Source organism: Podarcis bocagei, assembly GCF_964188305.1.
Source record: "Podarcis bocagei genome assembly, chromosome: 2".
In the NCBI taxonomy this organism is placed as follows: domain Eukaryota; kingdom Metazoa; phylum Chordata; class Lepidosauria; order Squamata; family Lacertidae; genus Podarcis; species Podarcis bocagei.
Genome location: NC_138126.1, coordinates 9,072,646 through 9,087,040, shown reverse-complemented (window position 1 = coordinate 9,087,040; position 14,395 = coordinate 9,072,646). Strand labels below are relative to the sequence as shown.

At 52.0% G+C, this 14,395-nt stretch overlaps 1 protein-coding gene across 2 annotated transcripts in view; it reads left to right on the top strand.

Annotated features, from left to right (window-relative positions):
• LOC308580869 (zinc finger protein RFP-like) overlaps window positions 1–11,930 on the top strand; it is a 29,710-nt gene extending 17,780 nt beyond the window's left edge. Inside the window, exons 2-3 of one of the 2 annotated variants that reach the window (XM_081183136.1) lie at window positions 10,170–10,290; window positions 11,124–11,930. In XM_081183136.1, coding sequence (XP_081039262.1) covers window positions 10,170–10,290; window positions 11,124–11,920 — 918 coding nt within the window. In that variant the 3' untranslated portion in view covers window positions 11,921–11,930. Of the gene's footprint in view, window positions 1–6,913; window positions 7,324–10,169; window positions 10,311–11,123 lie in introns of those variants that run through there. The other variant, XR_014004853.1, reaches the window with a different exon arrangement.
• The last annotated feature ends 2,465 nt before the right edge of the window (window positions 11,931–14,395 follow it).

Sequence of the window (14,395 nt, the reverse complement as noted above, 5' to 3'; positions counted from 1 at the left end):
TGAGTCTTCACACAGACGTTTCAGCACTCTCCAGGCCTCACACGCAGATTCAACGCTTTCCAGGTGATGTTGCAAATTAGCATGAACACCTGCTCTCAACATGCAGACCTCAGCTCTCATAGCTTTCTCCCTCTGCATTTTCTCCTCCAGAGAAGCAGATTGCGACTTTCCTGCATCTCTGTCCACCAGTTGCACTGGTTCCCTCTGGGAAATGTCCCAAACTTCCGTGGCTATGAACCACGCTCTCACCCTTTTTGTCCAGGTATTCCACGCTTGGACGGTGAGTTCCTCAAGCTGTTCAAACGGAGCTTGAAACACCTCCTGGCCATTTGCCATCTTCCCCCGGGGCCCAGCGTACTCACGTAAACAAACAGCCGCTCTCCAGCTCCCGGTCTAGCAGATCAGCTCCTCTGCCTCTCACAACTTCAGGCAGAACTCCAAGCTGGCTTCAGCATCGTCGTCAGCTTGCCTTCAAACGTTAGGCACAGCTCCAAGCTCTCTGCAGCCTCCAGCACAGCGTCTTTCAGCTTTGGTCGCTTGCCTCCGCCTCCTGCCGTGCCTCCTGCTTGAAACCGCAGACTTCAAAGCTCCCGGCAGTATCTCCCGTGACAGTTTTACGATCGATGATTTAGGTTACCCATAACCTCTTGGAATGTGATTGATCTGACGTGACTCCCGCTAATTGATTTAAGGTCCTCAATTAGCGATTTATGGCCGCCCGGCACACTTCCGCTCCGCAGCTCTCAGTCACGCCTTAGCAGAGTTTCACACAGCGGTGTAACCTGTCACGCAGCTCAGCTTCCAGACAAACACACACAGAGTCCAGGTTTGTCTATTTACAGTCCTTTATTCCGATATTCCCCAGGATTCTCCTGGACTCACCGCAGCCATGACAAACTGCTGCTTTCCCCTCACATCTAACTCCTCCCAAGCTCCTCCCAAGCTTCCAAAACTGACGTCAGAATGCTGAGGCATCATGGGAACAACTTAACCTGTTAAGTTCCAACTCCCATACCCCCTCTGCATCACATTCTGACAGGACCTTTTTGAGTTCAACACCTTCCCCTTTTCCTTGTGCCCCTTCCCGGCATCTTTCCCAGGCACCTGTTGAACCCCTTCAACACTCCCAGAATCACACTGTGCGACACTTTCCCACGCACCCGTGACCTGAAACCCCTCTGACCCACTTGGGCCAGCAGTTGTGTCTTCTCCGTCAGACTTTTCCCCCTCTGACTTGACAACCCATCTGTGAGCTTTCTCCATTACGCTTACCGGAGATGAAGCCTCACACCTGGACATTTCTTTCACAACCCTTGGAGATGCCCAAACCTGCCCTGAACCCTGACCTTGGACCTGGTCCCCATCACCGGGTTCTGAACCCTGATCCTGGACCTGGTCCCCATCACCGGGATCAGCCTCTGCCTCCCTCTCCTCCCCTTGAGGAGACTTTGCACCCGTCACCTGGTGACGTATTCCCTTTTCCTTGAAAAACTCCTCCAGAGCAGACCCAGTAAACTGTGACCCTCGGTCGCTCTTGAACCCTTGCACCCTGGTGGAGAACCTTCGTTCCACCTCTGCAACCCAATCCTGGATCAGTTGCGCCACCTCCCCCTGTGATTTGAGAGAGAAACACCAGCCAACCTGGCTGTGGTCATCTGTCAGCGACAGCACATACCTGGCCCCACCCAGACTCTCACACCTCATGGGTCCTGACAGATCTGTGTGAACAAGCTCAAAGGGCTCTTTGGCTACCCTCCCAAACCCGGGAAAACCAAGTACCTTTGCACCTTTGCATGCCCTGCACCCTTGGGACCTCCTCCCACATTGTGTGATTTTACACCCTTTTGTGCACCTGTGCAACTTTTGCACACGACTGGGAACCTTAGCACACTGCGCCTGTGCTTTTCCAGCATTCCCACCACCCTCCAGAGGTGACTCCAGAACGAAGAAATTGTTCTCCCTCTGCATGTTGACCAGTTGTCTCCCTCCTCTGAAAATGGAACAGGTGTCATTTTCAAAACAAATAATGTATCCCTGCTTCATTAGAGCTGATACAGATAAATGACAACAATTCAGTCCCGGCACAACGTAGACCTCTAGCTCCTCCTGTAAAGGAGAGAAAAACACGTTAGCCACACCACAGACTGATTTTTGTGTTCCGTCTGTGAACATAACAGTCATTCCACTTGAAACAGCCCTGCAGTTCCGCATTTCGCCAGCAGGTTCGCTTATCAGGCGACGACTAACAGTAGCATCCAAAACCCAGCGCATCACCATGTCCTGGCTGGAGTTGTTCTTCACAGTTGCCATAGAAGCAGTGATAAGAAAACAACCCTCCCCAGTGTCTGAGCCACGTCCTTCCCTTGCGTTCCCACGCTGGCCTCCTCTCCCAGACTGGTTACCATGGAAACCCGCCTGGTTCCCATGAGATGTGTCCTTGGCAACATCCTGCCTCGGCTCTCTGCTCCGGTGGGGGCAACTGCCACACAGATGTTGAACTCCAGTGGAAAAACACTGCCCGGGGCTCTTTTCAGCTGGCCTGGCCCTCCTTCTTCCGGAAAAGCACTCCTTGCCAGATCCGCCCCCCCTGAACTGCCGCTTCTTCCCAGCAGGTTCAGTGGAAAACTTTTCAAACTTGCCTTTGGAACTTTCTGCCCCCCCGACTTGCTCACTAGCACTCCTTGAGGCTAAATCATCAGGAACAGGGGCTCCAGCCATCTCTAGGCTTTCAGCTTCCACCTGCCCTTGGCCGCCTGCTGAGTCTTCACACAGACGTTTCAGCACTCTCCAGGCCTCACACGCAGATTCAACGCTTTCCAGGTGATGTTGCAAATTAGCATGAACACCTGCTCTCAACATGCAGACCTCAGCTCTCATAGCTTTCTCCCTCTGCATTTTCTCCTCCAGAGAAGCAGATTGCGACTTTCCTGCATCTCTGTCCACCAGTTGCACTGGTTCCCTCTGGGAAATGTCCCAAACTTCCGTGGCTATGAACCACGCTCTCACCCTTTTTGTCCAGGTATTCCACGCTTGGACGGTGAGTTCCTCAAGCTGTTCAAACGGAGCTTGAAACACCTCCTGGCCATTTGCCATCTTCCCCCGGGGCCCAGCGTACTCACGTAAACAAACAGCCGCTCTCCAGCTCCCGGTCTAGCAGATCAGCTCCTCTGCCTCTCACAACTTCAGGCAGAACTCCAAGCTGGCTTCAGCATCGTCGTCAGCTTGCCTTCAAACGTTAGGCACAGCTCCAAGCTCTCTGCAGCGTCCAGCACAGCGTCTTTCAGCTTTGGTCGCTTGCCTCCGCCTCCTGCCGTGCCTCCTGCTTGAAACCGCAGACTTCAAAGCTCCCGGCAGTATCTCCCGTGACAGTTTTACGATCGATGATTTAGGTTACCCATAACCTCTTGGAATGTGATTGATCTGACGTGACTCCCGCTAATTGATTTAAGGTCCTCAATTAGCGATTTATGGCCGCCCGGCACACTTCCGCTCCGCAGCTCTCAGTCACGCCTTAGCAGAGTTTCACACAGCGGTGTAACCTGTCACGCAGCTCAGCTTCCAGACAAACACACACAGAGTCCAGGTTTGTCTATTTACAGTCCTTTATTCCGATATTCCCCAGGATTCTCCTGGACTCACCGCAGCCATGACAAACTGCTGCTTTCCCCTCACATCACAGAGTGAGACTGGCTAACTCCTCCCAAGCTCCTCCCAAGCTTCCAAAACTGACGTCAGAATGCTGAGGCATCATGGGAACAACTTAACCTGTTAAGTTCCAACTCCCATAGCCCCCATCAAGCTAAAGCCACGCCGGGTTCCCTTTGCTCTCAAGGCTAAGGTGGATGAACAACTGGACAAGCTGATCGCCCAAGGAGTTTTGGAACCGGTTGACCACGCCAAGTGGGAAACCCCCATCGTCATGCCTGTCAAGCCAGACGGGTCGGTGAGAATCTGCGCTGACTACAAGTGCACGATCAACAAGGCACTTCAGCAGCACGCTTATCCGGTTCCTGTTGTCCAACACCTGCTGCATTCCCTGGGTGAGGGTAAGGTCTTCGCTAAGCTGGACCTTGCCCAAGCCTATCAACAACTGCCCGTCGATGATGCCACTGCTGAAGCCCAGACGATCGTCACCCACCGAGGGGCATTCTGTTGCCGCCGGTTGCAGTTCGGGGTGAGTGTGGCTCCTGGCATCTTCCAAAGCCTTATGGAGCGTCTCCTGCAAAGGTTTCCGGGCGTGGTACCATATTTTGATGACGTCTTGGTGTCCGCAGACTCACACCAGCAGCTGTTCGAGCGCCTCCGTGCCGTACTGACCAGGTTCCAAGAGGCCGGGCTCAAGGTAAAGAGGGAGAAGTGCCAGATCGCCGTTCCACAGGTAGAGTTCCTGGGCTATCTTATCGATGCCTCCGGCCTTCACCCGACCACATCCAAGATCCGCGCTATCCAGCAGGCCCCCATCCCAAAGAACAAGACGGAGTTGCAGGCGTTCCTGGGGCTACTGAACTTTTATAACATGTTCCTGCCCCACAAAGCCACAGTGGCTGAGCCTCTTCACCGACTCCTCAGCACAAAGATGCCTTGGTCCTGGGGTCATCGGGAGACGGCGGCCTTCAACGCGGTCAAGGCTCTCCTTTCATCAGACAGTGTGCTGGTACAGTACAGTGAAGCCAGGCCGCTGGTCCTTGCCTGTGACGCCTCACCTTTTGGTATCGGCGCTGTCCTTAGTCACCGTTTTCCAGACGGAAGAGAAGCACCGCTCGCCTACTTTTCCAGGACACTATCTCCAACGGAACGGAATTACAGCCAGCTCGACAAGGAGGCACTGGCACTTGTGGCTGGAGTGAAGAGGTTCCATGAATACCTCTATGGCAGGACTTTTGACCTCATCACTGACCACAAGCCGCTCCTGGGCCTCCTCGCCGGTGATCGTCCAACTCCACCGGTCCTCTCACCGCGCATGCTGCGATGGACTGTTTTCCTGGCTGCCTACCACTACCGGCTCGTCCATCGCCCGGGAAAACCGATGGGCCATGCTGACGCCCTCAGCCGTTGCCCTCTTCCAGCCTTTGTGGAAGACCCGGCTCCAGCTTCATCGCTCCTCCTGATTGAGGATCTTTCGGCAGCACCTGTATCGGCTGCCACTGTGGCCTCCGCATCTGCCCAGGATTGCACCATCAGCCGTGTGCTCAACTGGGTGTGGAGGGGGTGGCCACAAGGGCCTTTCGCATTGGAGTTCCAGCCCTTCGCAACCAGACAACATGAACTCTCGGCTCATTGCGGCTGTCTGCTGTGGGGAGACCGCGTCGTGATTCCCCAAAGACTCCGTCAGCGCGTCCTGGAGGCTCTGCACATTGGCCACCCGGGAATTGTCAAAATGAAGGCATTGGTGTTACGTCTGGTGGCCTAACATGGACGATGCCATCACTGCCTGGGTGTCCGCCTGTCAAGCGTGCCAAGAATCGAGGCCTGCACCATTGGCAGCTAAGGGACACACCTGGGAGACGCTAAAGACACCCTGGTCGAGGGTGCACATCGATCTGGCTGGCCCCTTTCATGGCCGGATCTTTATGGTAGTGGTGGACGCCTATTCCAAATGGCTGGAGGTGGCCCTGATGCCCTCCACCACTACCGAGGCCGTCATCCGGGTGCTGCGAGGCCTGTTTGCGACGCATGGGTGTCCTGATGTCCTTGTCTCCGACAACGGACCGCAGTTCACGTCAGGCACTTTTGAGCGGTATCTTTTGGGACTGGGCATGCCCTAACGGCACCCTTTCATCCATCCAGCAATGGGCAAGCAGAGAGAATGGTGCGCTCGGCAAAAGAGGCACTGGCACGCCTGGACCGGGGAGACTGGCACGAGCGGGTCGTTGAATACTTGTTCGTGCAACCCATCACCCCTCATGCGGCCACAGGGCGGAGTCCTGCTGAACTGCTTATGGGCCGCCGCCTCAGGTCACCGCTCAACCAGCTGCACCCGGACTTTGCTGTGGCCAAACCCCCAGGCTGTGCCAACGCACCACGGTCATTTGTCCCAGGAAACCAGGTCTTTGCCCGGAACTATGTGGGGGACATCCCTTGGGTGCCAGCCACAGTAGTGGGAGTCACTGGACCTCGCTCGTACCAGGTGGCACTCGAAGACGGACGCTTGTGGTGCCGGCACATAGACCAGCTTAGACGCAGGGTTGGGGACTTGGACACTATCATGGTGCCCCCAACTGCGCTTGTGGCTCCAGAAGAGACATTTACAGATGGTGAGGCTCCACCTACACCTCCCTCACAAACTGCCAGCGTGGAGCCAAACCAAGCCTCTACAGAGGGTCTGCCAGACTTACCACAGACTCAGACCACTCCACTTGCGGAGGCTCCACCCACAGCAGCGAATCCAGGGGATTTGGTTTCAACGCCACCTAGGGTTGCACCACAGCCTCAGCAAGAATTGTGTGGCCCCCCCAGACTTGGCTACCAGTCCCCGGCGGTCTGGCAGAGTTTCCAAGCGCCCAACTTATTTAAAGGACTATGTTGTTGGAGATGTATCACTGTTGGTCTAAGTATGGGAAATGTAACCGATATGCTTTTGTGCCTAATTGAACCATTACGTGTAGTGCTGTATATAAGGAAACCATTACGATTGTAACTAACGCCTTATCTCGGTGGGGAGGGGTGTTATGTACTAAAGTTCTCACCCTGGGCCAGCAGGGGGATAGTGTAGATAGTTTTCACTCAGGTCCACCTCAGTTATTTTAGGCGGGAAACCCTGGGTTGTTGTTGCTACAATGTTGATATCCGGCTGCCTATAAAAGCAGGCTGGCTGAGCTGTTTGCTGTTCAGTTCTGTCCAGCTTACAATAAAGAGCTTCTCTGGAGAAATCACTGTGTCATCTGCTATGTTCGCCCACAACTTAACACCCGCATTGCAGGGGGTTGGACTAGATGACCCTCGGATCCCTTCCAACGCTGCGATTCTGCAAGGATCTGTGCAGCTGAAGAGTTAAACCCACAGAGCTGCAAAGGCTAGAGTTGCACGAGGGAGGCGGGCTTGTGAAAGCCAGGAAGGGTTTTTCCTCCCTGGTTAGGGGGTGGGCCTTGGTTTTGAGTTTCTTTTGCAGCTGGCATAAAAGGAGGAGGAAAGAAGGAGAGGAGAAGACAGGAGGACAGTGTGCTGGACTGGGGCATGGAGGGGGAGAGGCAGGGAATTGCTGGAGGAGAAAAAAAGACCCTCTTTTGCAATCGCTCTGCCTCCTCTGGGTAGCAGCCGGGGGTCTCTGCTGCTGATTTCCCCGTTCCAGAAGAAGCAAACTCTTTGAGCAAGCTGGGTCAAAGGGTACTGGGCAGCGCTTTTCTATGGGGTACTGGGGAGAGGCGGTAGGGCAGGGGGACGGCATGGGGCAGGGACCCTCCTAAATCGAGGGGGGCCTGCCTGCTTGAGCCTCCTGCAAATCCTGGGTGATGTGTGTGTGGGGCTTCTGCAGAGCATCGGAGACCAAAGCGTATAGCAGCGCATCCTTAACCTCTGGAACTCCCCTCCACAGGAGATAATAATAATAATAATAATAATAATAATAATAATAATAATAATTTATCCCCCCCCCCTCCCCAGCCAAGACCGGGCTCAGGGCAGCTAACACCCGATATAAAATCAAATTGACTGAAATACAACTTAAAAACAAGATTAAAATACAACATTAAAATATTAAAATACAGCCTCATTTCAATGGAAACCCAAATCAAAAACTTTTTGGGGGATGAAAGCGTCAAGTCTTCACGAAGGCTAACTTTCCAATGATCGTCCCCAACACAGACAGCTTTGAAAAGAGGATCAGACTCATTCGTTTGGTCTGAACTGGAAAGGGATCTGCTTATACTTTATTTAAAAAGCGGGACACTTCTCTTGCGGAATCAGCCTCAGATCGGAGGCCGCGTACTGTGCGGTAGCCTCGAAATTATAGCTCTTGATTTAACACCTATGTTTCCCGTCTTTCCTTCTAGGGAGAAGCTCCTCGCGCCGGTTTTGGGACCGCCAATATCTCCTCTCCCGTCCTAGTTCCCCTCTGAGCCTTTTGATCCTCGGAAATCATCCCTGTGGAGATCAGGAAGGGGTGAAAATGGAGGAGCAAGAATCGTCAGCCGAGAGATCACAGAGGGCAGGAAAAGCCCCCCAGTTCGTCCCGGCCACAAGTATCGGGGAGTCTCTGTGTCGGACAGTTGCGCAGCCAAAGGTCAAGGAGGAACCCGGCAAAGGTCTTCTCCTTCACCCCTGGGAGACCCAGTGGCAGAAGTTCCTGAAGACAATGGAGTCTCCTCTGCCCGGATCGGGCGCCCCATATCTGCACGGCGAGGTGGCCCCATGGGATGATGCCAAGGGCTTTCTGGCCTCCTTCGAGCGGGTGGCCGAGGCCTGCCAGTGGCCCAAGGGAGAGTGGGCGGCCAGGCTGCTGCCAGCCCTCCGAGGAGGGGCCGAGCGGGCCTTTGGCAGCCTGGAGGCCAGCGACAGAGAGGATTATGGGAAAGTGAAGGCGGCCATCTTGCGCGGGGACACCACCGCTCAGGAGAAGCAGCGGCAGCACTTCCGCCGCTTCTGCTACCAGGAGGCCGAGGGGCCGAGAGAGGCCTATGGCCGCCTCCAGGAGCTCTGCCGTGGGTGGTTAAAAGTGGACCGGCACACCAAGGAGCAGATCCTGGAGCTGCTGATCCTGGAGCAGTTCCTGGCTATCCTGCCGCCCGAGGTCCAGGGCTGGGTCAGGGAGGCCGGGCCCGAGAGCTGCTCCCAGGCAGTGGCCCTGGCCGAGGAATGCCTCCAGGCGCAACGGGAAGCTGAGGGGCAGGAGCAGTCGGTGAGGCGGTAGCGCAGCGCAGCTCACATGTGCCTTGGGGCTGTGTTGCCGGGGGGCTCCCGTGGGTCTGATCCTGCCACTCCCTGGGTCGTTAACCAAGAGAGCGAAACCTGTCCGTTTCATGCTGCTTAAGGAGTGGAAGTCCGATTCCATGCCCCTAGCTCACTCAGTGAAACAATCTCAGGGTTGTGGGTTCAAGTCCCGTTTCGGGCAAAAGATTCCTGCGTTGCAAGGGGTTGGACTAGATGACCCTCGGGATCCCTTCCAACTCTATGATTCCTGTGCTCTTCTAGGCATACTCCCCAAGAATCCCTTTTCTCCAATGACAGTTCTGGAATTATGAAAGCCATCCCAGCTTCTGATTTGACCCCGGAGTGTCCCTAATTCTGCTGCCAGTGCTGAGATCGGGGAATAGTATGAGCCGGCACTTGTTCCAAGCGATGGCAGCTGCGAGAGGGCATCCTGTTTCCTCTCCGTGGCCTCTCCATGGCTGCTGCTACCAGCTTCCTCCCTTGGGCAGCTGCTAGTGGCTGCTGGATAGCGGGTGAGGAGGAGAGGCCACCACCATCGAGGCCCTGTTTGACGCACCAGCTCTGAGGGGCAGGCAGAGGAGAAGAAGAAAGAAAGAGATGTTTAGCTGGGAAAGAAGAAAGGGGGAGTGGAGGAGAGCACAAGGAATCTTGATTTTTGTACAGTGGAACCTCGGTTTTCGAGCGTATCGGATGCTGACCAATTTGGAACCCGAACGCCGAAAACTCAGAAGCAATTGTTTTTGTTTTTGAACACGCCTCGGAAGTCGAACGGCTTCCGAGTCACATTTCTCCATTTTTTCAAGGGATTTTACCAACCGCCCATTGTGCCTTGGCTGTCGAACATTTCGGAAGTCAAACAGTCTTCAGGAACGGATTACATTCGGAAACCGAGGTTCCGCTGTATTTGAAAAAAGCGATTTGTGCGTCCGCATCTAATCTTGCCCCTTTCTAAAATATATTCGGTGGTGTGTGCTTCTCTTTTCGTTGATCGACCAAAAAATAAAATAAAGCTGGGATTAAGGGTTTTGTCTCAGGAGGGCATTTGTGCTGCGTCCCATTGTTGTGGTTGTGGTGAAAATGCTCTGCCGGGATGGGTTGGGGAACAAAAATGGGGGTTGAGGTTGAGGAGGGTCATTTGAGTGGGGAGAGAGAAAAGCCCCTCTTTTCATCTAAGGAACGTTGGAGGGTATGGCTGGGTGATGGCTTCAGCGTGGGGTTTGAGGGAGGCTCTGGGTTTTCTGCCCAGGCCTCTCCCTCCTTTCCCTGTTGCTCTGTCCTGACGGGGTTCCTTCCTGATGTTGCAGGTGGGATTTGAGGAGGCCACTGCAGATGTCTCTGAGGAAGGCTGGGTGCTGTCCGATGTTGAACAGAGGCCCCTATACGTGGAGGCCAAGCAGGAAGATGCAAGCGAGGCCCAACTGGCAGGTAAGCAGGGCCAGATTTAGAGTCGTGCCCCTGGATCATGCACCTTCATTGTGTTGTTCCCGTCACATGCTGAAGACACAACCACTTTGGCTTCGCGCGTGTAAAGGAGGGCAACTAGGATGATCAAGGGTCTAGAAGCTAAGCCTTTGTGAGGAACGGTTGAAGGACCTGGGTCTGTTTAGCCTGCAAAAGAGGAGACTGAGAGGAGATATGGTAGCCATCTTCAAAGATCTGAAGGGCCGTCACGTTTTTCAGGTCACAGCCGATTGCTGTGACTGTAAATTGTTTTGAACTGCTTTTAGCATTTTTTATTTCTTTATTATGATCCAGAGGCCCAGCAAATCGTTACAAAGCGATGCACAATTCAGACAGCCTACCTCCAGGTTAAACAAGCATTTTGTTCAGACTTAAAGACAGGGATCATTGGTTCTTGCAACCGCCGATAAAAACTTTGCCACTACTAATGTTCTAGCATTTGTCCGGTCTTCCAATAGGAACCTGACATAGTGAGACACTGATTTTCTCAGAAAAGGTACCAGCAAGGGTAATATCAGTTCAGCCCTGGCTTGCTCGTGTTTCGCACAGTGCAGCAAAATATGTTTTATAGAATTGATGTCTTGGGCACACGAGCAAAGTCCTGTCCTGGTAGGGAACTCCTCTCAACCTGCCATCCAACACTGCAGAAGGAAAGACGTTTAGTCTGGCTTTGGTGAATAACCTTCGATAATTTGGTTCTGAATTTTTAATTTCTGTAGTCCACTGAGGGATGTTAGGGTGAAGAAATCAAATAAAGAGAAGTAAGCGAAATAACCTTCTTTTTCTCATTTATTCAGCAGGTAAAAGGTGGGTGGGCATACCTGAGGGAGAGAGATACACACCTGAAGACGTTGAGGGGTTTTCCGGAGGGAGAGCAGAGGAGGAGAACTTTTCCTCGTGTAGTGAACAAGAAAATGCCCCTGAGAGTCATGAATGGCGAAGTCAAGGCCACGAAGCAGAAGGAGCACACGAGTCTGGTTCCTGCGAGGGTGATGGCAAGGACTTCAGCGAAACTATGAACCAGAAGGAAGTCTGCACCGGCAAGAGGCAAAACACATTTCGTGGGAAAAGCTTCGGCCAAAGTCCAGGCCTCCTTGTCAACCAAAGAGCCCGTGTAGGAGGAAAACTACAGAACAAATGTTTGATTTGCGGGAAATCCTTCCTTTACAGCTCCGACCTCGTCATCCACCACGGAATCCACACCGGCGAGCGGCCCTACGAATGTCCCGACTGCGGCAAGAGATTCAGCCGAGGCTCCGACCGCAACCGCCACCAGAGGATCCACACGCAGGAAAAACTCTACAAGTGCCTGGCCTGCGGGAAATGCTTCCTCTATAGCTCGGACCTCGTCATTCATCAGAGAATCCACACCGGGGAGAGGCCCTACGAGTGCTTGGACTGCGGGAAAAGGTTCAGTTGCAGCTCGGACCGCAACCGCCACCAAAGGATTCACACCGGGGAGAAGCCGTACGACTGCATGGACTGTGGGAAAAGGTTCAGTCAGAACGTTCACCTCAAGAGGCACCGAAGGACCCATGTGGGAGAGAAATCGTACCAGCGCCCAGAATACGGGGAAAGTCTGAGCGTGAGCTGAGGAATGAAAACCATGTTCCCAATTACGTTTTATGAGGTAGTTTGTGGACCTCAGCCAAGGTAGTTATGACGTCACGTGTTTCCGTTCTGTTTTTTAAACTTTGTTTCCTGCTTTCAAGTTCCGTTTCCCCCCCTCAAATTGTTTTTATTCATTTTATAACACAAATAAAGAATACAAACAGAAATACTAACAATGCAAACAAATTCTTGTCTTATCCTTATTTTTTCTAAACATCGTTAGGTGAGCTTCCCCAAGTCCCCCCTATCTGATTTTCATTTTGCCTCATCTTTAGCAGTTTCATATATTATAATGGTATTCTAGGAAACTAAAAAAAACACACCAAGAGTTCAGTTTTGAAATAGGTGGTTAACAGCAGCACAGTTTTGAAAGGTGCAACCTGCCATCTTGATTCAAAATGGTACCCAATTGTGTCCAAACGTAATAAAAAACAACAACAACTGCTGCTTGATCTCAGGACCCACCTGGCGGACTATAAGTTGAGGTGACGGGTGCAATTGAGGCTGTAGGTTTCTCTTCTGAGGGGGGATGTTTGTGTGAGCGTCACCCAGACTTCGGTAACAAATTTGGATAATAAAAAGTCTGAACTGCACGGGAGAGCTTTGCGTTTGGTTGACATCTTGGTAAGGAACAGATAATCACCAGCGCTCTCTCTTCCTGTGGTTTCCAGCAACGGGCATTCAGGGGCAACAACGGATGGAAAACATCACCGTCGTAGCTGTCTAGTAGCTGTCAGCAACCATATCCTTTCCAAATTCTCATTGGGTGGCTAAAAAAAGACCCCCAGAGCTGATTACTAATCACAAAAAGTCCCTGCCCTCAGAGTCACAATCTGGAAAGACACGACACAAAAGGAAAATAGATTGGGAGGGAGGAGGAAATAAAAATATATCCGGGGTTCAAGTTCATAGTTCAAAGTTGTCCTGACCAGCTAGGGTAGGAAAGCTCAAGGAGAGAAGGCACCAAAATGTGGGTCTCAGCTGTGCCAATGTGGGGGCCTTGCACCACTTCTCTTACTTTTTCTGCTCCCCACAGGCAGCATTTGATGGAGGAAGGAGCAGATTGTGGCCTTATATCTCTCCAAAGGGTCGACTGCAATTCTTGGCATACCTGACCAGTGGCTATGCTGCCAGGAGCTGATGAGTCCAAGAGAGATTGAATGTCACAGGCTCCTTGCTTATGATTTACATCCAATAATAGCATCTTTGTACCCAATGGTCCTTGGGGGTTCTAGGAAACTAAAAAAAACAACAGTTCCGTTTTGAAATAGGCGGTTAAAACCAGCACAGTTTTGAAAGGTGCAGCCTGCCATCTTGATTCAAAATGGTGTCCAATTGTGTCCAAACATAGTAAAAAACAACAACTGTTGCTTGATCTCAGGACCCACCATACACAAGTTGGTTAAAAATCACAGTTTTGAAAGGTTCAGCCTGCCATCTTGATTCAAAATGGCATCTTAGTTGAATCCTTGCTCCTTGACCTCAGGAACCATCGTGCCAGACTTGGTCTTCATATCCGGAGGTGATGATTATTTATATTTTATCATCGTTATTACGACTACTAACGCCCCACCGCGGTCTTCTCCTCATGGGATAGTTCAAAACACAGAAGAAATGTAATTTAGTTTAAAAACAGATAGAAAAGTGAATGTTGTATTATTGTTGTTGTTGTTGTTGTTGTTGTTGTTATACCCTGCCTATCTGGCTGGGTTGCCCCAGCCACTCTGTATAGCTTCCAACACATATAAAAACGCAATAAAATGTCAAACATTGAAAAGCTTCCCTAAACAGGACTGCCTTCAGGTGTCTTCTAAAAGTTGTGTAGTTATTTATCTCACTGACATCTGATGGGAGGGTAGTGATCCAGCTGAGAGCAATGGAAGAGATGGCACAGAGATCAAGGCCGTTATTTTGGTCAAAGGATTAGAGCAGCAACGAATTCTTTGGCAGTTTGACAGTTGGAGACCTTTGAAAATTATTCTGTGAACCGCCCTGCAGGTATAGGGTGGTATAATAATAATAATAATACATATTGTGTCCGACACATTGTTGTTGTTTAGTCATTTAGTCGTGTCCGACTCTTTGTGACCCCCTGGACCAGAGCACGCCAGGCACTCCTGTCTTCCACTGCCTCCTGCAGTTTGGTCAAGCTCATGCTGGTAGCTTCGAGAACACTGTCCAACCATCTCGTCCTCCATCGTCCCCTTCTCCTTGTGCCCTCCATCTTCCCAACATCAGGGTCTTTTCCAGGAAGTCTTCTCTTCTCATGAGGTGGCCAAAGTCTTGGAGCCTCAGCTTCAGGATCTGTCCTTCCAGTGAGCACTCAGGGCTGATTTCCTTCAGAATGGATAGGTTTGATCTTCTTGCAGTCCATGGGACTCTCAAGAGTCTCCTCCAGCACCATAATTCAAAAGCATCAATTCCTCGGCGAAGCTATGGTTTTCCCAGTAGTGATGTA